This window comes from Thalassophryne amazonica, chromosome 5 (assembly GCF_902500255.1).
Source record: "Thalassophryne amazonica chromosome 5, fThaAma1.1, whole genome shotgun sequence".
Classification (NCBI taxonomy): Eukaryota; Metazoa; Chordata; class Actinopteri; order Batrachoidiformes; family Batrachoididae; genus Thalassophryne; species Thalassophryne amazonica.
The window spans coordinates 2,710,045-2,737,074 of NC_047107.1; the positions used below are offsets into that span (position 1 = coordinate 2,710,045).

The 27,030-nt window shown below is 43.3% G+C and overlaps 1 protein-coding gene across 2 annotated transcripts in view; it reads right to left on the reverse strand.

The window, feature by feature from the left end:
• Positions 1-4,159: 4,159 nt before the first annotated feature.
• The window catches only part of si:ch211-158d24.2 (multiple epidermal growth factor-like domains protein 9), a 174,767-nt gene continuing 151,896 nt past the window's right edge, over positions 4,160-27,030 (reverse strand). The window contains exon 6 of one of the 2 annotated variants that reach the window (XM_034169654.1): positions 4,160-4,742. In XM_034169654.1, coding sequence (XP_034025545.1) covers positions 4,594-4,742 — 149 coding nt within the window. In that variant the 3' untranslated portion in view covers positions 4,160-4,593. Of the gene's footprint in view, positions 4,743-14,151; positions 15,358-27,030 lie in introns of those variants that run through there. The other variant, XM_034169652.1, reaches the window with a different exon arrangement.

Sequence of the window (27,030 nt, forward strand, 5' to 3'; positions counted from 1 at the left end):
ATGATCAGACAAAAGGGAGTTTTCAGGGATACTGTTAAGTCTTCTATTTCCATACCATAAGTCAGAACAAGATCTAAATATGATTAAAGTGGTGGGTGGACTCATTTACTTTTTGAGCAAAGCCGATAGAGTCTAATAATAGATTAAATGCAGTGTTGAGGCTGTCATTCTCAGCATCTGTGTGGATGTTAAAATCGCCCACTATAAGTATCTTATCTGAGCTAAGCACTAAGTCAGACAGAAGGTCTGAAAATTCACAGAGAAACTCACAGTAACGACCAGGTGGACGATAGATAATAACAAATAAAACTGGTTTTTGGGACTTCCAATTTGGATGGACAAGACTAAGAGACAAGCTTCAAATGAATTAAAGCTCTGTCTAGGTTTTTGATTAATTAATAAGCTGGAATGGAAGATTGCTGCTAATCCTCCGCCCCGGCCCGTGCTACGAGCATTCTGACAGTTAGTGTGAGCTCGGGGGGTGTTGACTCATTTAAACTACATATTCAGTCCTCTGTAACCAAGTTTCTGTTAGGCAGAATAAATCAATACGTTGATCAATTATTATATCATTTACCAACAGGGACTTAGAAGAAAGAGACCTAATGTTTAATAGACCACACATTTAACTGTTTAGTCTGTGGTGCAATTGAAAGTGCTATATTATTTTTTCTTTTTGAATTTTTATGCTTAAATAGATTTTTGCTAGTGTATTGGTGGTCTGGGAGCAGGCACCGTCTCTAACGGGGATGGGGTAATAAGGGGGATGGCAGGGGGAGAGAAGCTGCAGAGAGGTGTGTAAGACCACAGCTCTGCCTCCTGGTCCCACGCTAGACAGTCACAGTTTGGAGGATCCCAAAAAATTGGCCAGATTTCTGATTTCTGATGATATGCACACTCTTAAGGCTATGAAATTGGGCTATTAGTAAAAAAAAAAAAAAAAAAAAAGTAGAAAAGGGGGTGTTCACAATAATAGTAGTGTGGCATTCAGTCAGTGAGTTTGTCAATTTTGTGGGTCAAACAGGTGTGAATCAGGTGTCCCCTATTTAAGGATGAAGCCAGCACCTGTTGAACATGCTTTTCTCTTTGAAAGCCTGAGGAAAATGGGATGTTCAAGACATTGTTCAGAAGAACAGCATAGTTTGATTAAAAAGTTGATTGGAGAGGGGAAAACTTATACACAGGTGCAAAAAATTATAGGCTGTTCATCTACAATGATCTCCAATGCTTTAAAATGGAAAAAAAAAAAACCCAGAGAGGCGTGGAAGAAAATGGAAAACACCATCAAAATGGATAGAAGAATAACCAGAATGGCAAAGGCTCAACCATTGATCAGCTCCAGGATGATCAAAGACAGTCTGAAGTTACCTGTAAGTGCTGTGACAGTTAGAAGATGCCTGTGTGAAGCTAATTTATTTGCAAGAATCCCCCGCAAAGTCCCTCTGTTAAATAAAGACGTGCAGAAGAGGTTACAATTTGCCAAAGAACACATCAACTGGCCTAAAGAGAAATGGAGGAATATTTTGTGGACTGATGAGAGTAACGCCCTTGGGGTTCCCCCGGAGGAAGCTGGGGGAGGTGTGTGTGGATCGGGAGGTCTGGGCGGCTTTGCTTGAGCTGCTGCCCCCACAACCAACTCCAGATAAGTGGAATAAAATGGATGGATAAATGGATGATGAGAGTAAAATTGTTCTTTTTGGGTCCAAGGGCCGCAGACAGTTTGTGAGACGACCCCCAAACTCTGAATTCAAGCCACAGTTCACAGTGAAGACAGTGAAGCATGGTGGTGCGAAGCTCAGTGTGTGTGTGTGTGTGTGTGCGCAGCTGACTAGACTCGTCCTCTGGCAGCAGATGTATTTTTTAGATTTTATTGATAACACTCAAAGCTGAACCTGGAGAAGAGACGGTTACTGACAGTCTGTGTTTCTGACTCGTGGCCGTGCAGGTGCACAGAAACTTTCACAGAACTGCAACTTTTACCGTGACTCCATCAAAATGAACAGTTATCACTTTAAAACGAGTCATTATAACACAACATCACATTATTGCAACTTTGGAATTAATCTGTGCCTCCGTTCTTAATGTTATCTGTTACATTTCATTGAAGTGCACGCTGAGATGCTTCTAGGTGCGACATCACCTTCGGAACCACCCGAGTACTCACGAGTACTTTAGACGTCTCCGTAGCTGTTTGCTGTGAATGCTGTATACTTTGAAACATTCAATGAAGTGCACAAAGTAATCCCAGTGTTGTGTGGGCCGCCAGAAAGAGGAGGTACTGCTGGCCCACCACCAGAGGGCGCCCTGCCTGAAGTGCGGGCTTCAGGCACGAGAGGGCGCTGCCGCCTCCAGGAACAGCCGAGGTGACAGCTGTCACCCATCAACCATGACAGCTGTCACTGATCATCTACATCACATCTGGAATAAAAGCAGGAAGACACCTCCACCACATCGCCGAGATATCAACTTCATTGAGAGGTAATAGACTCAGCCGTTCGTGTTTTGCAATATATCTGTATATTGTGAGTGTTTGCAGGAGTACCGGTCCCTCCTTCTGTGGAAGCTGTTGAGTGCAGGACGGCACTCTTTTCCCCTGAGGAATCACTGCGGTACTCCACAGAATATTGAGTGAGAGGTGGAGGTGGAATTCCCACCATTATTGTTACAGGGTGTACACACACCCACACTTGACTGTCTTTGTTTTCCGCCAGCAGTACCAGATCCGACACGCCGAGACGGTGGCCACCTGGGGACTTCGGGACTTGGCGGCTCCAGTATCCCTTGGGTTCGGTGGCGGTGGAATCATGTGGTTCCGGTTCGTCTCCAGACGGGCATTTCCTATCGTCGAGCCTGCTCACATGATACCTTTATTGATTGACTTGTATCCATTCTGTAATCTGCTGTGTTTGGTTGTGCATTCACAACAGTAAATTGTTCTGATTTAACTCCTTCTATTGTCCGTTCATTTACGCCCCCTGTTGTGGGTGCGTGTCACGACACTTTCCCAACACCCAGTGGATCATCGGATGGACACTAACAGACAAAATCTAAATTATGATTTTGGTGTGACATGTCCTTTAAAGAATATCTCAGAATCTGGTTATTATTATTATTATTGTTATTGTTATTATTATTATTATGTGAAAAAACTCTCTTTAAAAAGATCCATGGACTGATTTTACTGCAAATGCATCGAAACAAATGCACTTATCACTTCACAAACACGTTGGTGATACACAAAAATGACATTTATGTAAATGTTGAAACTATTCACCTGTCTGCCAAAGTGTGGGAGGTGGACCGTACTGGGACGGCTCCAAAACTCCAAACAATGTGAAGAAAAATAAATAATTTGACCACTTCAGAAAGTAAACTTAGACTCACGTTTACGTTGGAGGCTGCACATGCGCACGCACACACGTGCACACAGACTGCTGTGCAGACCCGAGAAAAATCACAGTGAAGACAAACAGGAAGAAAAAACAAACTAGAATGTATGTGTGTGTGTGTCAGAAAGAGTAGAGTCTCAAACTGTGAGTTTTATTTACAGCCTCCTGCCACTCAATGAACACATGAAATCAAAACAGACTGTCACATCATCACTTCCTGCAGAATGTGCGTACATGCGCGCGCACACACACACACACACACACACACACACACACACACACACACACACACACACACACACGCACATACAGCTGCTATTCACAGTATGTACAGTCATCACATTAGGGGAGGAGCCACAGGTACCTGAGGAGTAACCGGCGTGCACGTCCACACTCCGCAGTTCATGGTTTCAACTCTGCCAGAAGAGACAAACAAAGTAATTTCACAACAGCAACGTAGAAAAAAGTTGGAAAAAAAAGAGATTTGTCTTCACTAAGTTGAGTCTGTATCCCTGGAAGGGGTCCTGACCCCAGGTTGGGAATCACTGGCAGAAAGAGGTGTGGCGGCTGCGTTCACACCATGGTAGTTCTTGCTGAGGTAGGCTGCACAGCTGGCCAGTGTCGGTCCGACACGTCAGCTGAGCTGGCACACCGTCACACAGAAGCTGGTCACTAAAGGTAAAAGCAGGGCATGACCTCCAGACCTGTGCAGCACGCCTCTTGGACGTCAATAAATAAACAAGAAAATAAATAATCAGCGTCCATCTGCAGGTGCAGGAACAGCTCAAACGGGTTTTCTTTGGAGCCTCTTCCCTCTGCCACATGCACGTCTGCCGGGTCACACACTCACTTTGGATCCATTACTTTCCAGCAGCTTTGTGGAATGGAAGCGAGCCATGCGCCGGCGAGCGCTAAGCCTTGTAACAGTTACCCTGCGTGGTGAGAGACAGCTGACCTTTGGCTGCCACTTCTGTGGCTTCGTCCTCCAGCAGGCCGGACACATCGGCATTGGGGATGCTGTCGTGGTAGCTGCTGAAGCTGATATTGTCCTCCTTCAGCTCAATGGTCCAGAAGGGGGCGTTGAGCTTGCGGTTCTGGTACTCCCGGTAGGTGTACACCCCCCCGACAAAGCCAAGCAGCAGCAGCACCACCAGGATGATGACGGCCAGGACGATGACATTGAACTGTGTCCAGGAGACCTCAGTCAGCGGCGCCGTGGTGTTTGTCGGTGGGGCTGATGGGGCTGGTCAGCAGCTCTGTGGAGGTGGAACTGCTGGGGGGGTGCGGTGGATGGAGAGGAAGCAGTTGGCTCTGCTGTGGTTGCATCGGCCAGTGTGGGCGCCACCTGCAGGCCTGAGTGAGACAAAAGCATTCCAAAGGTGAGTGGACATTCAGACTCTGGAACAGGCTCAATCTGATTGGCCAGTGAAGACCCGCTATTAATCAGTCAATAAGACAGCCGTGGAACCGCCGGCGCTGGTGACACCTTTGTTGTTCGGAGCGCCTGAGATAACTGTGTCTCCAGAATCCAACAGGCCAAATGTTCCTGTCAGGTTGACCTTCAGCTAAAGGTCAAAACATCACATGAAACATTTTTGACTTTGAGCTCAGTGATTCATCACACAAGAAACAAAACATCCAAAAATCTGCTCACTCATAACAAAACCCTCTGAAGGTTCGACCTGAAGGTCCTGTGGACACTCGACACAATCAGCTCCAAGATTATTACATCATTTCCGTAGGAGTTAATGTGTTTGTTTGTCTGTATGTGACCCTGTGACAGACTGGCATCCTGTCCAGGGTGAACCCGCCTCACGCCCTCTGACTGGGAGGATAGGCTCCAGCCCCCCGCAACCCTTAATTGGACTAAGAACACTCAATCTCATGGGTTTTCAATTTTTTTGGACATTTTAAACAAACAGCTTTCAAGTGGCAACATGTTTCCCCAAAGATCCACCAGCATGTTTTACCGCGTGCTCTTTGACTCATGCCTCCCGAAAGTGCCAGAAATACAACCCCAATTCCAAAGAAGTTGGGGGACGTTGTGTGAAATGTAAATAAAAACAGAATACAATGATTTGCAAATCCTCTTCAACCTATATTCAATTGAATACACCACAAAGACAATATATTTAATGTTAAAACTGTAAACTTCATTGTTTTTGTGCAAATATTTACTCATTTTGAAATGGATGTCTGCAACATGTTTCAAAAAAGCTGGGACGGGGCAACAAAAGACTGGGAAAGTTGATGAATGCTCAAAGAACACCTGTTTGGAACATTCCACAGGTGAACAGGTTAATTGGAAACAGGTGAGTGTCATGATTGGGTAAAAAAGGAGCATCCCCAAAAGTCTCAGCCGTTGACAAGCAATGATGGGGTGAGGATCACCACTTTGTGAACAACTGCATGAAAAAATAGTCCAACAGCTTAAGAACAATGTTCCTCAACATTCAGTTGCAAGGAATTTAGGGATTCCATCATCTACAGTCCATAATATAATCAGAAGATTCAGAGAATCTGGAGAACTTTCTACATGTAAGCAGCAAGGCCGAAACCAACACTGAATGCCCGTGACCTTCGATCCCTCAGGTGGCAATGCATTAAAAACCAACATCATTGTGTAAAGGATCTTACTGCGTGGGCTCAGGAACACTTCAGAAAACCATTGTCAGTTAACACAGTTCGTCGCTACATCTACAAGTGCAAGTTAAAACTCTACCATGCAAAGTGAAAGCCAAACATCAACAACAACCAGAAACACTGCCGCCTTCTCCGGGCCTGAGCTCATTTGAAATGGACAGATGCAAAGTGGAAAAGTGTGCTGTGGTCACAGATAACAAAAAAATTAACTTTGATAACAGATAATCAGATAACTGAAAAGTTATCTTCGATAAAGATAAAATGATAACCACCGAAAAATGTATCGGAAGTTACAGATAACCAATAAATTCCTTTAGTGTCTCCGGTATACTTGCAAATACTAACAAGCTGATTTTGAGTTTTAACACCGCAATCGCTTTTGGAAGCATCAAAAGCAACAACAGACCCAAACAATGAATCAGCACTTTTGTCTTTCAGCATCTTGCCCCCTGCTGGAAGCTCCAGTTTACTACATGGCTTCCAGCACAGACGCAACTAGGAGGAGCCAGAAAGCTCAACTCTCTACCCAATCACAGCGCTGCCATCAGGCCGAGGTTTTGGAAAATAAAGCAATGCTGAGTTATGGTTTGGTGTATAAATAAAATGAATACTGATAAAATAACTCCATTAATCTCAATTCTGTCATTTGTGCAAAGTTAAGATATAACATATATCTTTTATCGTTTAAGATGCGTGGAATTTCACAAAAGCAATGTCTATAAAACCAGAGAATATATTCATGAGAGTTTTAGGCACTAGACTTTAATGCTGTTATCAGTGGAGCCTGATCAGAGTGTCTGAAATGCATTTTTTCCTGTCGTGAACGTACTGAGATTACCCTATCCTACCCATAATGCACTGCTGGGCACAGCATGCCCACACTAAAACCTTACAAATTAGCGCATTATTTTAAAACTAAAACATATATCTGATATTTTCACTTCATAAAACTTCAGAAGTGATGTTAATTTAAAAAACTTGTCCGAAATAAGTTTCGTTCAAATTTGAACCATAAGTTAAAAATGTATGCCTCTGGATGTTGGATGATATTGTCCGCGTATCAGTATGGGATTAAAGAAATGAGGGGTTTTTTTTGTGACCAGTTCTCCTTTGCCTGCAGAGGATTGAGTGGTTTTTTGTAGAAGCAGCTCTCCTCTGTTTGCAGAGGGTAGAAACTACACATCTGTTCACCTTTGTTTACCCACGTTAACAGTCTAAAATTATCGGACAAAAATTTATCGGAAGATAATTAGTCCGATAATGGTTTTCAAAGTTATCTGAAAAGATAATCCGATAATGAAAACTTTATCTTCGATAATTATCAGTTATCGGATTATCGGAAGTCTGCCCACCACCATTGTTCCCAGCGCAAAGTTCAAAAGCCAGCATCTGTGATGGTATGGTGTGTTCGTGCCCATGGTATGGGCAACTTACACATCTGTGATGGCACCATCAATGCTGAAAGTTATATCCAGGTTTTGGAGCAACACATGCTGCCATCCAAGCAACGTCTTTTCAGGGACGTTCCTGCTTATTTCAGCAAGACAATGCCAAGCCATATTCTGCACGTATTACAACAGCGTGGCTTTGTAGTAAAAGAGTGTGGGTACTAGACTGGCCTGCCTGCAGTCCAGACCTGTCGCCCACTGAAAATGTGTGGTGCATTATGAAGCGCAAAATACGACAACGGAGGCCCCGGACTGTTGAACAACTGAAGTCGTACATCAAGCAAGAATGGGAAAGAATTCCACCTACAAAGCTTCAGCAATTAGTGTCCTCAGTTCCCAAATGCTTATTGAGTGTTGTTAGAAGGAAATGTGATGTAACACAAAAGATTTTTAACCCCTTAATTTAATTAAATTTATATAGCTGTATATAAAAAAATGTTTTGTCTGTGTTTTTGCCTTTAAGTAGATGGTAAATCAATCAATCAATTTTCAATCAATTTTATTTATATAGCGCCAAATCACAACAAACAGTTGCCCCAAGGCGCTTTATATTGTAAGTCAAGGCCATACAATAATTACGTAAAAAACCCAATGGTCAAAACAACCCCCTGTGAGCAAGCACTTGGCGACAGTGGGAAGGAAAAACTCCCTTTTAATAGGAAGAAACCTCCAGCAGAACCAGGCTCAGGGAGGGGCAGTCTTCTGCTGGGACTGGTTGGGGCTGAGGGAGAGAACCAGGAAAAAGACATGCTGTGGAGGGGAGCAGAGATCAATCACTAATGATTAAATGCAGAGTGGTGCATACAGAGCAAAAAGAGAAAGAAACACTCAGTGCATCATGGGAACCCCCCAGCAATCTAAGTCTATAGCAGCATAACTAAGGGATGGTTCAGGGTCACCTGATCCAGCCCTAACTATAAGCTTTTTCAAAAAGTAAAGTTTTAAGCCTAATCTTAAAAGTAGAGAGGGTGTCTGTCTCCCTGATCGGAATTGGGAGCTGGTTCCACAGGAGAGGAGCCTGAAAGCTGAAGGCTCTGCCTCCCATTCTACTCTTACAAACCCTAGGAAGTACAAGTAAGCCTGCAGTCTGAGAGCGAAGCGCGCTATTGGGGTGATATGGTACTATGAGGTCCCTAAGATAAGATGGGACCTGATTATTCAAAACCTTATAAGTAAGAAGAAGAATTTTAAATTCTATTCTAGAATTAACAGGAAGCCAATGAAGAGAGGCCAATATGGGTGAGATATGCTCTCTCCTTCTAGTCCCCGTTAGTACTCTAGCTGCAGCATTTTGAATTAACTGAAGGCTTTTCAGGGAACTTTTAGGACAACCTGATAATAATGAATTACAATAGTCCAGCCTAGAGGAAATAAATGCATGAATTAGTTTTTCAGCATCACTCTGAGACAAGACCTTTCTAATTTTAGAGATATTGCGTAAATGCAAAAAAGCAGTCCTACATATTTGTTTAATATGCGCTTTGAATGACATATCCTGATCAAAAATGACTCCAAGATTTTTCACAGTATTACTAGAGGTCAGGGTAATGCCATCCAGAGTAAGGATCTGGTTAGACACCATGTTTCTAAGATTTGTGGGGCCAAGTACAATAACTTCAATTTTATCTGAGTTTAAAAGCAGGAAATTAGAGGTCATCCATGTCTTTATGTCTGTAAGACAATCCTGCAGTTTAGCTAATTGGTGTGTGTCCTCTGGCTTCATGGATAGATAAAGCTGGGTATCATCTGCGTAACAATGAAAATTTAAGCAATGCCGTCTAATAATACTGCCTAAGGGAAGCATGTATAAAGTGAATAAAATTGGTCCTAGCACAGAACCTTGTGGAACTCCATAATGAACCTTAGTCTGTGAGAAGATTCCCCATTTACATGAACAAATTGTAATCTATTAGATAAATATGATTCAAACCACTGCAGCGCAGTGCCTTTAATACCTATGGCATGGTCTAATCTCTGTAATAAATTTTATGGTCAATAGTATCAAAAGCAGCACTGAGGTCTAACAGAACAAGCACAGAGATGAGTCCACTGTCTGAGGCCATAAGAAGATCATTGTAACCTTCACTAATGCTGTTTCTGTACTATGATGAATTCTAAAACCTGACTGAAACTCTTCAAATAGACCATTCCTCTGCAGATGATCAGTTAGCTGTTTTACAACTACCCTTTCAAGACTTTTTGACAGAAAAGGAAGGTTGGAGATTGGCCTATAATTAGCTAAGATAGCTGGGTCAAGTGATGGCTTTTTAAGTAATGGTTTAATTACTGCCACCTTAAAAGCCTGTGGTACATAGCCAACTAATAAAGATAGATTGATCATATTTAAGATTGAAGCATTAAATAATGGTAGGACTTCCTTGAGCAGCCTGGCAGGAATGGGGTCTAATAAGCATGTTGATGGTTTGGATGAAGTAACTAATGAAAATAACTCAGACAGAACAATCGGAGAGAAAGAGTCTAACCAAATACCGGCATCACTGAAAGCAGCCAAGATAACGATACATCTTTGGGATGGTTATGAGTAATTTTTCTATATAGTCAAAATTTTGTTAGCAAAGAAAGTCATGAAGTCATTACTAGTTAAAGTTAATGGAATACTCAGCTCAATAGAGCTCTGACTCTTTGTCAGCCTGGCTACAGTGCTGAAAAGAAACCTGGGGTTGTTCTTATTTTCTTCAATTAGTGATGAGTAGAAAGATGTCCTAGCTTCACGAAGGGCTTTCTTATAGAGCAACAAACTCTTTTTTCCAGGCTAAGTGAAGATCTTCTAAATTAGTGAGACGCCATTTCCTCTCCAACTTACGGTTATCTGCTTTAAGCTACGAGTTTGTGAGTTATACCACGGAGTCAGACACTTCTGATTTAAAGCTCTCTTTTTCAGAGGAGCTACAGCATCCAAAGTTGTCTTCAATGAGGATGTAAAACTATTGACAAGATACTCTAACTCCCTTACAGAGTTTAGGTAGCTACTCTGCTCTGTGTTGGTATATGACATTAGAGAACATAAAGAAGGAATCATATCCTTAAACCTAGTTACAGCGCTTTCTGAAAGACTTCTAGTGTAATGAAACTTATTCCCCACTGCTGGGTAGTCCATCAGGGTAAATGTAAATGTTATTAAAAAATGATCAGACAAAAGGGAGTTTTCAGGGAATACTGTTAAGTCTTCTATTTCCATACCATAAGTCAGAACAAGATCTAAAATATGATTAAAGTGGTGGGTGGACTCATTTACTTTTGAGCAAAGCCGATAGAGTCTAATAATAGATTAAATGCAGTGTTGAGGCTGTCATTCTCAGCATCTGTGTGGATGTTAAAATCGCCCACTATAATTATCTTATCTGAGCTAAGCACTAAGTCAGACAGAAGGTCTGAAAATTCACAGAGAAACTCACAGTAACGACCAGGTGGACGATAGATAATAACAAATAAAACTGGTTTTTGGGACTTCCAATTTGGATGGACAAGACTAAGAGACAAGCTTTCAAATGAATTAAAGCTCTGTCTAGGTTTTTGATTAATTAATAAGCTGGAATGGAAGATTGCTGCTAATCCTCCGCCCCGGCCCGTGCTACGAGCATTCTGACAGTTAGTGTGACTCGGGGGTGTTGACTCATTTAAACTAACATATTCATCCTGCTGTAACCAAGTTTCTGTTAGGCAGAATAAATCAATACGTTGATCAATTATTATATCATTTACCAACAGGGACTTAGAAGAAAGAGACCTAATGTTTAATAGACCACATTTAACTGTTTTAGTCTGTGGTGCAATTGAAGGTGCTATATTATTTTTTCTTTTTGAATTTTTATGCTTAAATAGATTTTTGCTAGTTATTGGTGGTCTGGGAGCAGGCACCGTCTCTACGGGGATGGGGTAATAAGGGGATGGCAGGGGGAGAGAAGCTGCAGAGAGGTGTATAAGACCACAGCTCTGCCTCCTGGTCCCAACGCTAGACAGTCACAGTTTGGAGGATCCCAAAAAATTGGCCAGATTTCTGATTTCTGATGATATGCACACTCTTAAGGCTATGAAATTGGGCTATTAGTAAAAAAAAAAAAAAAAAAAAAGTAGAAAAGGGGGTGTTCACAATAATAGTAGTGTGGCATTCAGTCAGTGAGTTTGTCAATTTTGTGGGTCAAACAGGTGTGAATCAGGTGTCCCCTATTTAAGGATGAAGCCAGCACCTGTTGAACATGCTTTTCTCTTTGAAAGCCTGAGGAAAATGGGATGTTCAAGACATTGTTCAGAAGAACAGCGTAGTTTGATTAAAAAGTTGATTGGAGAGGGGAAAACTTATACACAGGTGCAAAAAATTATAGGCTGTTCATCTACAATGATCTCCAATGCTTTAAAATGGAAAAAAAAAAAACCCAGAGAGGCGTGGAAGAAAATGGAAAACACCATCAAAATGGATAGAAGAATAACCAGAATGGCAAAGGCTCACCCACTGATCAGCTCCAGGATGATCAAAGACAGTCTGAAGTTACCTGTAAGTGCTGTGACAGTTAGAAGATGCCTGTGTGAAGCTAATTTATTTGCAAGAATCCCCCGCAAAGTCCCTCTGTTAAATAAAAGACGTGCAGAAGAGGTTACAATTTGCCAAAGAACACATCAACTGGCCTAAAGAGAAATGGAGGAATATTTTGTGGACTGATGAGAGTAACGCCTTGGGGTTCCCCCGGAGGAGCTGGGGGAGGTGTGTGTGGATCGGGAGGTCTGGGCGGCTTTGCTTGAGCTGCTGCCCCCACAACCCAACTCCAGATAAAGTGGAATAAAATGGATGGATAAATGGATGATGAGAGTAAAATTGTTCTTTTTGGGTCCAAGGGCCACAGACAGTTTGTGAGACGACCCCCAAACTCTGAATTCAAGCCACAGTTCACAGTGAAGACAGTGAAGCATGGTGGTGCGAAGCTCAGTGTGTGTGTGTGTGTGCGCAGCTGACTAGACTCGTCCTCTGGCAGCAGATGTATTTTTTAGATTTTATTGATAACACTCAAAGCTGAACCTGGAGAAGAGACGGTTACTGACAGTCTGTGTTTCTGACTCGTGGCCGTGCAGGTGCACAGAAACTTTCACAGAACTGCAACTTTTACCGTGACTCCATCAAAATGAACAGTTATCACTTAAAAACGAGTCATTATAACACAACATCACATTTATGTCAACTTTGGAATTAATCTGTGCCTCCGTTCTTAATGTTATCTGTTACATTTCATTGAAGTGCACGCTGAGATGCTTCTAGGTGCGACATCACCTTTCGGAACCACCCGAGTACTCACGAGTACTTTAGACGTCTCCGTAGCTGTTTGCTGTGAATGCTGTATACTTTGAAACCATTCAATGAAGTGCACAAAGTAATCCCAGTGTTGTGTGGGCCGCCAGAAGAGGAGGTACTGCTGGCCCACCACCAGAGGGCGCCCTGCCTGAAGTGCGGGCTTCAGGCACGAGAGGGCGCTGCCGCCTCCAGGAACAGCCGAGGTGACAGCTGTCACCCATCAACCATGACAGCTGTCACTGATCATCTACATCACATCTGGAATAAAAGCAGGAAGACACCTCCACCACATCGCCGAGATATCAACTTCATTGAGAGGTAATAGACTCAGCCGTTCGTGTTTTGCAATATATCTGTATATTGTGAGTGTTTGCAGGAGTACCGGTCCCTCCTTCTGTGGAAGCTGTGTGAGTGCAGGACGGCACTCTTTTCCCCTGAGGAATCACTGCGGTACTCCACAGAATATTGAGTGAGAGGTGGAGGTGGAATTCCCACCATTATTGTTACAGGGTGTACACACACCCACACTTGACTGTCTTTGTTTTCCGCCAGCAGTACCAGATCCGACACGCCGAGACGGTGGCCACCTGGGGACTTCGGGACTTGGCGGCTCCAGTATCCCTTGGGTTCGGTGGCGGTGGAAATCATGTGGTTCCGGTTCGTCTCCAGACGGGCATTTCCTATCGTCGAGCCTGCTCACATGACACCTTTATTGATTGACTTGTATCCATTCTGTAATCTGCTGTGTTTGGTTGTGGCATTCACAACAGTAAATTGTTCTGATTTAACTCCTTCTATTGTCCGTTCATTTACGCCCCCTGTTGTGGGTGCGTGTCACGACACTTTCCCAACACCCAGTGGATCATCGGATGGACACTAACAGACAAAATCTAAATTATGATTTTGGTGTGACATGTCCTTTAAAGAATATCTCAGAATCTGGTTATTATTATTATTATTGTTATTGTTATTATTATTATTATGTGAAAAAACTCTCTTTAAAAAGATCCATGGACTGATTTTACTGCAAATGCATCGAAACAAATGCACTTATCACTTCACAAACACGTTGGTGATACACAAAAATGACATTTATGTAAATGTTGAAACTATTCACCTGTCTGCCAAAGTGTGGGAGGTGGACCGTACTGGGACGGCTCCAAAACTCCAAACAATGTGAAGAAAAATAAATAATTTGACCACTTCAGAAAGTAAACTTAGACTCACGTTTACGTTGGAGGCTGCACATGCGCACGCACACACGTGCACACAGACTGCTGTGCAGACCCGAGAAAAATCACAGTGAAGACAAACAGGAAGAAAAAACAAACTAGAATGTATGTGTGTGTGTGTCAGAAAGAGTAGAGTCTCAAACTGTGAGTTTTATTTACAGCCTCCTGCCACTCAATGAACACATGAAATCAAAACAGACTGTCACATCATCACTTCCTGCAGAATGTGCGTACATGCGCGCGCACACACACACACACACACACACACACACACACACACACACACCCCGCGCACATACAGCTGCTATTCACAGTATGTACAGTCATCACATTAGGGGAGGAGCCACAGGTACCTGAGGAGTAACCGGCGTGCACGTCCACACTCCGCAGTTCATGGTTTCAACTCTGCCAGAAGAGACAAACAAAGTAATTTCACAACAGCAACGTAGAAAAAGTTGGAAAAAAAGAGATTTGTCTTCACTAAGTTGAGTCTGTATCCCTGGAAGGGGTCCTGACCCCCAGGTTGGGAATCACTGGCAGAAAGAGGTGTGGCGGCTGCGTTCACACCATGGGTAGTTCTTGCTGAGGTAGGCGGCACAGCTGGCCAGTGTCGGTCCGACACGTCAGCTGAGCTGGCACACCGTCACACAGAAAGCTGGTCACTAAAGGTAAAAGCAGGGCATGACCTCCAGACCTGTGCAGCACGCCTCTTGGACGTCAATAAATAAAACAAGAAAAATAAATAATCAGCGTCCATCTGCAGGTGCAGGAACAGCTCAAACGGGTTTTCTTTGGAGCCTCTTCCCTCTGCCACATGCACGTCTGCCGGGTCACACACTCACTTTGGATCCATTACTTTCCAGCAGCTTTGTGGAATGGAAGCGAGCCATGCGCCGGCGAGCGCTAAGCCTTGTAACAGTTACCCTGCGTGGTGAGAGCCAGCTGACCTTTGGCTGCCACTTCTGTGGCTTCGTCCTCCAGCAGGCCGGACACATCGGCATTGGGGATGCTGTCGTGGTAGCTGCTGAAGCTGATATTGTCCTCCTTCAGCTCAATGGTCCAGAAGGGGGCGTTGAGCTTGCGGTTCTGGTACTCCCGGTAGGTGTACACCCCCCCGACAAAGCCAAGCAGCAGCAGCACCACCAGGATGATGACGGCCAGGACGATGACATTGAACTGTGTCCAGGAGACCTCAGTCAGCGGCGCCGTGGTGTTGTCGGTGGGGCTGATGGGGCTGGTCAGCAGCTCTGTGGAGGTGGAACTGCTGGGGGGTGCGGTGGATGGAGAGGAAGCAGTTGGCTCTGCTGTGGTTGCATTGGCCAGTGTGGGCGCCACCTGCAGGCCTGAGTGAGACAAAAGCATTCCAAAGGTGAGTGGACATTCAGACTCTGGAACAGGCTCAATCTGATTGGCCAGTGAAGACCCGCTATTAATCAGTCAATAAGACAGCCGTGGAACCGCCGGCGCTGGTGACACCTTTGTTGGTTCGGAGCGCCTGAGATAACTGTGTCTCCAGAATCCAACAGGCCAAATGTTCCTGTCAGGTTGACCTTCAGCTAAAGGTCAAAACATCACATGAAACATTTTTGACTTTGAGCTCAGTGATTCATCACACAAGAAACAAAACATCCAAAAATCTGCTCACTCATAACAAAAACCCTCTGAAGGTTCGACCTGAAGGTCCTGTGGACACTCGACACAATCAGCTCCAAGATTATTACATCATTTCCGTAGGAGTTAATGTGTTTGTTTGTCTGTATGTGACCCTGTGACAGACTGGCATCCTGTCCAGGGTGAACCCGCCTCACGCCCTCTGACTGGGAGGATAGGCTCCAGCCCCCCGCAACCCTTAATTGGACTAAGAACACTCAATCTCATGGGTTTTCAATTTTTTTGGACATTTTAAACAAACAGCTTTCAAGTGGCAACATGTTTCCCCAAAGATCCACCAGCATGTTTTACCGCGTGCTCTTTGACTCATGCCTCCCGAAAAGTGCCAGAAAATACAACCCCAATTCCAAAGAAGTTGGGACGTTGTGTGAAATGTAAATAAAAACAGAATACAATGATTTGCAAATCCTCTTCAACCTATATTCAATTGAATACACCACAAAGACAATATATTTAATGTTAAAACTGTAAACTTCATTGTTTTTGTGCAAATATTTACTCATTTTGAAATGGATGTCTGCAACATGTTTCAAAAAAGCTGGGACGGGGCAACAAAAGACTGGGAAAGTTGATGAATGCTCAAAGAACACCTGTTTGGAACATTCCACAGGTGAACAGGTTAATTGGAAACAGGTGAGTGTCATGATTGGGTAAAAAAAGGAGCATCCCCAAAAGTCTCAGCCGTTGACAAGCAATGATGGGGTGAGGATCACCACTTTGTGAACAACTGCATGAAAAAATAGTCCAACAGCTTAAGAACAATGTTCCTCAACATTCAGTTGCAAGGAATTTAGGGATTCCATCATCTACAGTCCATAATATAATCAGAAGATTCAGAGAATCTGGAGAACTTTCTACATGTAAGCAGCAAGGCCGAAAACCAACACTGAATGCCCGTGACCTTCGATCCCTCAGGTGGCAATGCATTAAAAACCAACATCATTGTGTAAAGGATCTTACTGCGTGGGCTCAGGAACACTTCAGAAAACCATTGTCAGTTAACACAGTTCGTCGCTACATCTACAAGTGCAAGTTAAAACTCTACCATGCAAAGTGAAAGCCAAACATCAACAACAACCAGAAACACTGCCGCCTTCTCCGGGCCTGAGCTCATTTGAAATGGACAGATGCAAAGTGGAAAAGTGTGCTGTGGTCACAGATAACAAAAAAATTAACTTTGATAACAGATAATCAGATAACTGAAAAGTTATCTTCGATAAAGATAAAATGATAAACCACCGAAAAATGTATCGGAAGTTACAGATAACCAATAAATTCCTTTAGTGTCTCCGGTATACTTGCAAATACTAACAAGCTGATTTTGAGTTTTAACACCGCAATCGCTTTTGGAAGCATCAAAAGCAACAACAGACCCAAACAATGAATCAGCACTTTTGTCTTTCAGCATCTTGCCCCCTGCTGGAAGCTCCAGTTTACTACATGGCTTCCAGCACAGACGTAACTAGGAGGAGCCAGAAAGCTCAACTCTCTACCCAATCACAGCGCTGCCATCAGGCCGAGGTTTTGGAAAATAAAGCAATGCTGAGTTATGGTTTGGTGTATAAATAAAATGAATACTGATAAAATAACTCCATTAATCTCAATTCTGTCATTTGTGCAAAGTTAAGATATAACATATATCTTTTATCGTTTAAGATGCGTGGAATTTCACAAAAGCAATGTCTATAAAACCAGAGAATATATTCATGAGAGTTTTAGGCACTAGACTTTAATGCTGTTATCAGTGGAGCCTGATCAGAGTGTCTGAAATGCATTTTTCCTGTCGTGAACGTACTGAGATTACCCTATCCTACCCATAATGCACTGCTGGGCACAGCATGCCCACACTAAAACCTTACAAATTAGCGCATTATTTTAAAACTAAAACATATATCTGATATTTTCACTTCATAAAACTTCAGAAGTGATGTTAATTTAAAAAACTTGTCCGAAATAAGTTTCGTTCAAATTTGAACCATAAGTTAAAAATGTATGCCTCTGGATGTTGGATGATATTGTCCGCGTATCAGTATGGGATTAAAAGAAATGAGGGGTTTTTTTTGTGACCAGTTCTCCTTTGCCTGCAGAGGATTGAGTGGTTTTTTGTAGAAGCAGCTCTCCTCTGTTTGCAGAGGGTAGAACTACACATCTGTTCACCTTTGTTTACCACGTTAACAGTCTAAAAATTATCGGACAAAAATTTATCGGAAGATAATTAGTCCGATAATGGTTTTCAAAGTTATCTGAAAAGATAATCCGATAATGAAAACTTTATCTTCGATAATTATCAGTTATCGGATTATCGGAAGTCTGCCCACCACCATTGTTCCCAGCGCAAAGTTCAAAAGCCAGCATCTGTGATGGTATGGTGTGTTCGTGCCCATGGTATGGGCAACTTACACATCTGTGATGGCACCATCAATGCTGAAAGTTATATCCAGGTTTTGGAGCAACACATGCTGCCATCCAAGCAACGTCTTTTTCAGGGACGTTCCTGCTTATTTCAGCAAGACAATGCCAAGCCATATTCTGCACGTATTACAACAGCGTGGCTTTGTAGTAAAAGAGTGTGGGTACTAGACTGGCCTGCCTGCAGTCCAGACCTGTCGCCCACTGAAAATGTGTGGTGCATTATGAAGCGCAAAATACGACAACGGAGGCCCCGGACTGTTGAACAACTGAAGTCGTACATCAAGCAAGAATGGGAAAGAATTCCACCTACAAAGCTTCAGCAATTAGTGTCCTCAGTTCCCAAATGCTTATTGAGTGTTGTTAGAAGGAAATGTGATGTAACACAAAAGATTTTTAACCCCTTAATTTAATTAAATTTATATAGCTGTATATAAAAAAATGTTTTGTCTGTGTTTTTGCCTTTAAGTAGATGGTAAATCAATCAATCAATTTTCAATCAATTTTATTTATATAGCGCCAAATCACAACAAACAGTTGCCCCAAGGCGCTTTATATTGTAAGTCAAGGCCATACAATAATTACGTAAAAAACCCAATGGTCAAAACGACCCCCTGTGAGCAAGCACTTGGCGACAGTGGGAAGGAAAAACTCCCTTTTAATAGGAAGAAACCTCCAGCAGAACCAGGCTCAGGGAGGGGCAGTCTTCTGCTGGGACTGGTTGGGGCTGAGGGAGAGAACCAGGAAAAAGACATGCTGTGGAGGGGAGCAGAGATCAATCACTAATGATTAAATGCAGAGTGGTGCATACAGAGCAAAAAGAGAAAAAAACACTCAGTGCATCATGGGAACCCCCCAGCAATCTAAGTCTATAGCAGCATAACTAAGGGATGGTTCAGGGTCACCTGATCCAGCCCTAACTATAAGCTTTTTCAAAAAGTAAAGTTTTAAGCCTAATCTTAAAAGTAGAGAGGGTGTCTGTCTCCCTGATCGGAATTGGGAGCTGGTTCCACAGGAGAGGAGCCTGAAAGCTGAAGGCTCTGCCTCCCATTCTACTCTTACAAACCCTAGGAAGTACAAGTAAGCCTGCAGTCTGAGAGCGAAGCGCGCTATTGGGGTGATATGGTACTATGAGGTCCCTAAGATAAGATGGGACCTGATTATTCAAAACCTTATAAGTAAGAAGAAGAATTTTAAATTCTATTCTAGAATTAACAGGAAGCCAATGAAGAGAGGCCAATATGGGTGAGATATGCTCTCTCCTTCTAGTCCCCGTTAGTACTCTAGCTGCAGCATTTTGAATTAACTGAAGGCTTTTCAGGGAACTTTAGGACAACCTGATAATAATGAATTACAATAGTCCAGCCTAGAGGAAATAAATGCATGAATTAGTTTTTCAGCATCACTCTGAGACAAGACCTTTCTAATTTTAGAGATATTGCGTAAATGCAAAAAAGCAGTCCTACATATTTGTTTAATATGCGCTTTGAATGACATATCCTGATCAAAAATGACTCCAAGATTTTTCACAGTATTACTAGAGGTCAGGGTAATGCCATCCAGAGTAAGGATCTGGTTAGACACCATGTTTCTAAGATTTGTGGGGCCAAGTACAATAACTTCAATTTTATCTGAGTTTAAAAGCAGGAAATTAGAGGTCATCCATGTCTTTATGTCTGTAAGACAATCCTGCAGTTTAGCTAATTGGTGTGTGTCCTCTGGCTTCATGGATAGATAAAGCTGGGTATCATCTGCGTAACAATGAAAATTTAAGCAATGCCGTCTAATAATACTGCCTAAGGGAAGCATGTATAAAGTGAATAAAATTGGTCCTAGCACAGAACCTTGTGGAACTCCATAATTAACCTTAGTCTGTGAAGAAGATTCCCCATTTACATGAACAAATTGTAATCTATTAGATAAATATGATTCAAACCACCGCAGCGCAGTGCCTTTAATACCTATGGCATGGTCTAATCTCTGTAATAAAATTTTATGGTCAATAGTATCAAAAGCAGCACTGAGGTCTAACAGAACAAGCACAGAGATGAGTCCACTGTCTGAGGCCATAAGAAGATCATTTGTAACCTTCACTAATGCTGTTTCTGTACTATGATGAATTCTAAAACCTGACTGAAACTCTTCAAATAGACCATTCCTCTGCAGATGATCAGTTAGCTGTTTTACAACTACCCTTTCAAGACTTTTTGACAGAAAAGGAAGGTTGGAGATTGGCCTATAATTAGCTAAGATAGCTGGGTCAAGTGATGGCTTTTTAAGTAATGGTTTAATTACTGCCACCTTAAAAGCCTGTGGTACATAGCCAACTAATAAAGATAGATTGATCATATTTAAGATCGAAGCATTAAATAATGGTAGGGCTTCCTTGAGCAGCCTGGTAGGAATGGGGTCTAATAGATATGTTGATGGTTTGGATGAAGTAACTAATGAAAATAACTCAGACAGAACAATCGGAGAGAAAGAGTCTAACCAAATACCGGCATCACTGAAAGCAGCCAAAGATAACGATACGTCTTTGGGATGGTTATGAGTAATTTTTTCTCTAATAGTTAAAATTTTATTAGCAAAGAAAGTCATGAAGTCATTACTAGTTAAAGTTAAAGGAATACTCGGCTCAATAGAGCTCTGACTCTTTGTCAGCCTGGCTACAGTGCTGAAAAGAAACCTGGGGTTGTTCTTATTTTCTTCAATTAGTGATGAGTAGTAAGATGTCCTAGCTTTACGGAGGGCTTTTTTATAGAGCAACAGACTCTTTTTCCAGGCTAAGTGAAGATCTTCCAAATTAGTGAGACGCCATTTCCTCTCCAACTTACGGGTTATCTGCTTTAAGCTGCGAGTTTGAGAGTTATACCACGGAGTCAGGCACTTCTGATTTAAAGCTCTCTTTTTCAGAGGAGCTACAGCATCCAAAGTTGTCTTCAATGAGGATGTAAAACTATTGACGAGATACTCTATCTCACTTACAGAGTTTAGGTAGCTACTCTGCACTGTGTTGGTATATGGCATTAGAGAACATAAAGAAGGAATCATATCCTTAAACCTAGTTACAGCGCTTTCTGAAAGACTTCTAGTGTAATGAAACGTATTCCCCACTGCTGGGTAGTCCATCAGAGTAAATGTAAATGTTATTAAGAAATGATCAGACAGAAGGGAGTTTTCAGGGAATACTGTTAAGTCTTCAATTTCCATATCATAAGTCAGAACAAGATCTAAGATTAAAATGATTAAAGTGGTGGGTGGACTCATTTACATTTTGAGCAAAGCCAATTGAGTCTAATAATAGATTAAATGCAGTGTTGAGGCTGTAATTCTCAGCATCTGTGTGGATGTTAAAATCGCCCACTATAATTATCTTATCTGAGCTAAGCACTAAGTCAGACAAAAGTTCTGAAAATTCACAGAGAAACTCACAGTAACGACCAGGAGGACGATAGATAACAACAAATAAAACTAGTTTTTGAGACTTCCAATTTGGATGGACAAGACTAAGAGTCAAGCTTTCAAATGAATTAAAGCTCTGTCTGGGTTTTTGATTAATTAATAAGCTGGAATGGAAAATTGCTGCTAATCCTCCGCCTCGGCCCGTGCTACGAGCGTTCTGGCAGTTAGTGTGACTCGGGGGTGTTGACTCATTTAAACTAACATATTCATCCTGCTGTAACCAGGTTTCTGTAAGGCAGAATAAATCAATATGTTGATCAATTATTATATCATTTACTAACAGGGACTTAGAAGAGAGAGACCTAATGTTTAATAGACCACATTTAACTGTTTTAGTCTGTGGTGCAGTTGAAGGTGCTATATTATTTTTTCTTTTTGAATTTTTATGCTTAAATAGATTTTTGCTGGTTATTGGTGGTCTGGGAGCAGGCACTGTCTCTACGGGGATGGGGTAATGAGGGGATGGCAGGGGGAGAGAAGCTGCAGAGAGGTGTGTAAGACTACAACTCTGCTTCCTGGTCCCAACCCTGGATAGTCACGGTTTGGAGGATTTAAGAAAATTGGCCAGATTTCTAGAAATGAGAGCTGCTCCATCCAAAGTGGGATGGATGCCGTCTCTCCTAACAAGACCAGGTTTTCCCCAGAAGCTTTGCCAATTATCTATGAAGCGCACCTCATTTTTTGGACACCACTCAGACAGCCAGCAATTCAAGGAGAACATGCGGCTAAACATGTCACTCCCGGTCCGACTGGGGAGGGGCCCAGAGAAAACTACAGAGTCCGACATTGTTTTTGCAAAGTTACACACCGATTCAATGTTAATTTTAGTGACCTCCGATTGGCGTAACCGGGTGTCATTACTGCCAAGGTGAATTACAATCTTACCAAATTTACGCTTAGCCTTAGCCAGCAGTTTCAAATTTCCTTCAATGTCGCCTGCTCTGGCCCCCGGAAGACAATTGACTATGGTTGCTGGTGTCGCTAACTTCACATTTCTCAAAACAGAGTCGCCAATAACCAGAGTTTGATCCTCGGCGGGTGTGTCGCCGAGTGGGTAAAAACGGTTAGAAATGTGAACGGGTTGGCGGTGTACACGGGGCTTCTTTTCTTCTGTAAATAATGTTGAGATTATTAATTACACTTTTGCACAAAAAATAAATAGTAAGTTTGGTAATAATTTATGTTATAATGTTATAATAATAATAATAATGGTATGTTGCAAATTTGTGACAAATATTGTAGCATATATGTGACAATAGGTGTTAAGGAGTTAAGCGGGGGTGGGTGGGGAGGTTCAAGATGGCGTCTGTGTGTGTCGACTTTTTGTATTGTTTTCTACAACCTATGCCATCCTGCTAGTCTTTGTGACTAGCACTAGTCCTACTACTAGGTACTATCAATCAATTCAATCAATTTTTTTATATAGCGCCAAATCACAACAAACAGTTGCCCCAAGGCGCTTTATATTGTAAGGCAAGGCCATACAATAATTATGTAAAACCCCAACGGTCAAAACGACCCCCTGTGAGCAAGCACTTGGCTACAGTGGGAAGGAAAAACTCCCTTTTAACAGGAAGAAACCTCCAGCAGAACCAGGCTCAGGGAGGGGCAGTCTTCTGCTGGGACTGGTTGGGGCTGAGGGAGAGAACCAGGAAAAAGACATGCTGTGGAGGGGAGCAGAGATCGATCACTAATGATTAAATGCAGAGTGGTGCATACAGAGCAAAAAGAGAAAGAAACAGTGCATCATGGGAACCCCCCAGCAGTCTACGTCTATAGCAGCATAACTAAGGGATGGTTCAGGGTCACCTGATCCAGCCCTAACTATAAGCTTTAGCAAAAAGGAAAGTTTTAAGCCTAATCTTAAAAGTAGAGAGGGTGTCTGTCTCTCTGATCTGAATTGGGAGCTGGTTCCACAGGAGACGAGCCTGAAAGCTGAAGGCTCTGCCTCCCATTCTACTCTTACAAACCCTAGGAACTACAAGTAAGCCTGCAGTCTGAGAGCGAAGCGCTCTATTGGGGTGATATGGTACTACGAGGTCCCTAAGATAAGATGGGACCTGATTATTCAAAACCTTATAAGTAAGAAGAAGAATTTTAAATTCTATTCTAGAATTAACAGGAAGCCAATGAAGAGAGGCCAATATGGGTGAGATATGCTCTCTCCTTCTAGTCCTTCTAGTGCTCTCTACCTACTAGTAGGTAGTACTAGTACTAGTACTACTAATCCTACTACACATTCCACTGTTACAGGAGTTTTTTTCATGGAAAGAAAAGTGGGACACGCCACGGAGCCGTTCATTACGCAGGACAAAACCACCTCGGTGTTGGTATCACAGGACGGCTTTCAGGTGGATTTCAGACAGATTCCGGTTGCTTTCCAGTCATGTGAATATCCGATTGTGATTGTGCATGAGCTGGACATACCAGAACATGTCCCATGAGGCTTCATCACGGCGTTGCTTTTCGCCGAGCGGCTGCACCGCGACGCGTGGAACTCCGTCTCCGAACTCCGTGGAACACGTCTGTCTTAATGTGCCGGAAAAGTGCTGATGCCCACGTCTTTTCACAATTCCTGTGCTAGTCAGATGACATACCGGATCAAGACAGCGTCCAGTTTAAAAATGAACGGCACATTTCACTGTTACAGGAGTTTTTGTCATGGAAAGAGAAGCGGCTCCACCGCGCATCGCGGTGCAGCCGCTCGGTGCAAAGAAACGCCGTAATGAAGCCTCACGGGACATGTTCTGGCATGTCCAGCTCATGCACAATCACAATCGGATATTCACACGACTGGAAAGCAACCGGAATCCGTCTGAAATCCACCTGAAAGCTGTCCTGAGAGACCAACACCGAGGTGGTTTTGTGCCGCGCCATTAGCGGCACGGTGGTGCGTCCCTCCTCTTCTTTTTCCATGAAAAAAAACTCCTGTAATGGTGGAATGTGCCGAAAAAGTGCTGATGTCCACATCTTCTGCCTTTTTGTGAAAGTCAGACGAGATCCCGGATCAACAAAGCCTTCACCTTGGAAATGATCTGGTTGTTTCAGCGGGGTGTCAGCCTGTCGATGGGGGCTGGGAGCGCGCCGCGCTCTCAGGAGTTGTGGGCAGTCCTTAAAGCGGCAGTAACACTCTGTAATCTGTTTAATCCCCATAAAATCGTCACTGAAAGCCATATTAATTTTTCAAACGGCGTCCACCTGGAGGTCTCTCACAGTTTCTGGAAAAAAATTGATGCAGCAAAGCTCCAAATCGTTCAGACATTTATTCGCAATAAAAATCCGCCGAGAGGGTGGACCACACCTCACTCAAAGCCTGCTCACAGGTGAATGACGCAACCGACAGGCATGAAAAAACTCACGCATGCGCACGAGGGTTCAAGCTTGTCTGACGCAATCACACGTGATTCAAATCCATATGTTTTTTTTTTAAATAATAAGGTTGGATACTTTTCTAATAGACCTCGTAGTCCTGCCTGCCTCATTGTGTATTCAACCTCCTGCTCATTTGTTCCGATCTCGTAAAAGCCTGATGATTATATTACTGCTGCTGTGTTTCTCAGACTGCTTTTCTGTGTATCAACCACTGCTTGTCACACCACTAAAGTTTTTCAACCACAGCTGTGTTTGTGAGGCATGCATTTATGTCCTAACCAAATCACCTGTCAGATCAATCTGGCCAACGATGGACACAGCAGGCTCAGATCCCTTCCAGCTGGCGGTACGTCACCATAGTCAGCAACTCGCGCAGCAAGAAGACCGGCTCGCTGAGTTTAGTTCTGGGTTTAACAAACTTGGTAAACGCCAGGACACATTCATGTCGACAGTCAGCGCGCAGATGAGTCAGTTTCTGGTGCAACTCAGTCCTCAGGCTTCATCGGACGTGGCCACTGGTGTCTCTGGCCCACCAGTCCCTACACCAGTCCCCACACGAACGTTTCTCTGGTGAAATTGGCGACATCAGACCATTTATTACACAGTGCGAGCTTCACTTCGAGGTGATGTCACCCATTTTCCCAACAGAATGAAGATCGCGTATATGATCACTCACCTGTCCGGTCGAGCGGCTGCCTGGGCAACTGTGGAGTGGAGTCGACAATCTCCCGCCTGTGCTTCTCTCCCGGCGTTTACATCTGCTCTCCAACAATTATTCCAGCACATGGCTCCGGGACGCGAGGCAGAACGCTCCCTCATGAGGCTGAGGCAGGGCAGCTGCTGGGTAACAGACTACGCGATAGACTTTCGCATTCTTGCAGCGAAGAGTGAATGTAACCCGGCGGCCCTCCTCAATGGTTTCTTCCAGGGTCTGTCTGCCGACATTCAGGATCAGTTAATAGCCATCGACTTGCCGGATGATCTGGATGAATTAATAGTGCTGGCCATCCATACCGACCGTCGACTGCAGGACCGCCCTCGAAGAGGAAATCTCTATCCAAACCACCAAACAGACATGCCTCCAGCCCGTTCCTCCTCCTCGTCCACTCACGCTCGGTCCAACCCCCCTCCACACAGCTCAGAGGAGCCAATGCAGCTGGGGAGAATGCGCCTGTCACAAACGGAGCGACAGCGCTGCCGTGAGGACGGCCTTTGCTATTACTATGGACAATCAGGACACTTAATTTCCAACTGTCAAGCCAGGGGTGCCACCGCGCGCCCAAGATCCGAGGTACAGGTGAGTCTTAATTCCATCTCTTCTGTTTCAACTCAAAATATAATCCCAGCCAAATTAACATCTGACCACTCTGCCATAGTCATATCTGTTTTTGTTGATTCTGGTTCTGATGCCAATTTGATCTTGTCCTCTCTGGCCAGGTCCCTTCACCTTAAGATGTTTAAGCTCCCTCGCCCCCTGGTGGTATGTGCCGTGGATGGTCACATTCCTGGTCAAATCACTCACCACACTCAGTCAGTCAAAATGCTAATTTACACTCTCATTCTGAATCAGTTTCCAAGTAATGGATAATATGACTCACCCGATCATACTGGGGCACCCCTGGCTACAACGTCACAGCCCTAACTTTGATTGGGTTAAGGGCGAGATTATTTTGTGGAGCCCAACATGTATTAATGTATGTCTGCCAAAAACTGATTGCATTTTGCAGGATTTCAACCCAGACCTTAAAGGAGTCCCAGAGTGTTATCATGACCTTGCAGCCGCTTTTAGCAAAGCAAAAGCTAAATCATTACCACAGCATCGCGATTATGACTGTGCCATTGCACTCCTTCCCGGGGCGACTCCGCCACGGGGAAAGCTATTCTCTCTATCCGCACCAGAATGTCACGCTATGATTGAGTACATACAGGAGTCCTTAGTGGCTGGCTTAATTTGCTCATCATCGTCACCTGCAGGGGTGGGTTTTTTCGTTGTTTTAAAAGAAGGATAAGACACTCCGTCCTTGCATCGATTACCATGGTTTGAATGAGATCACAGTAAAAAATCGTTACCCGCTGCCACTAATCTCCTCTGCATTTGATCT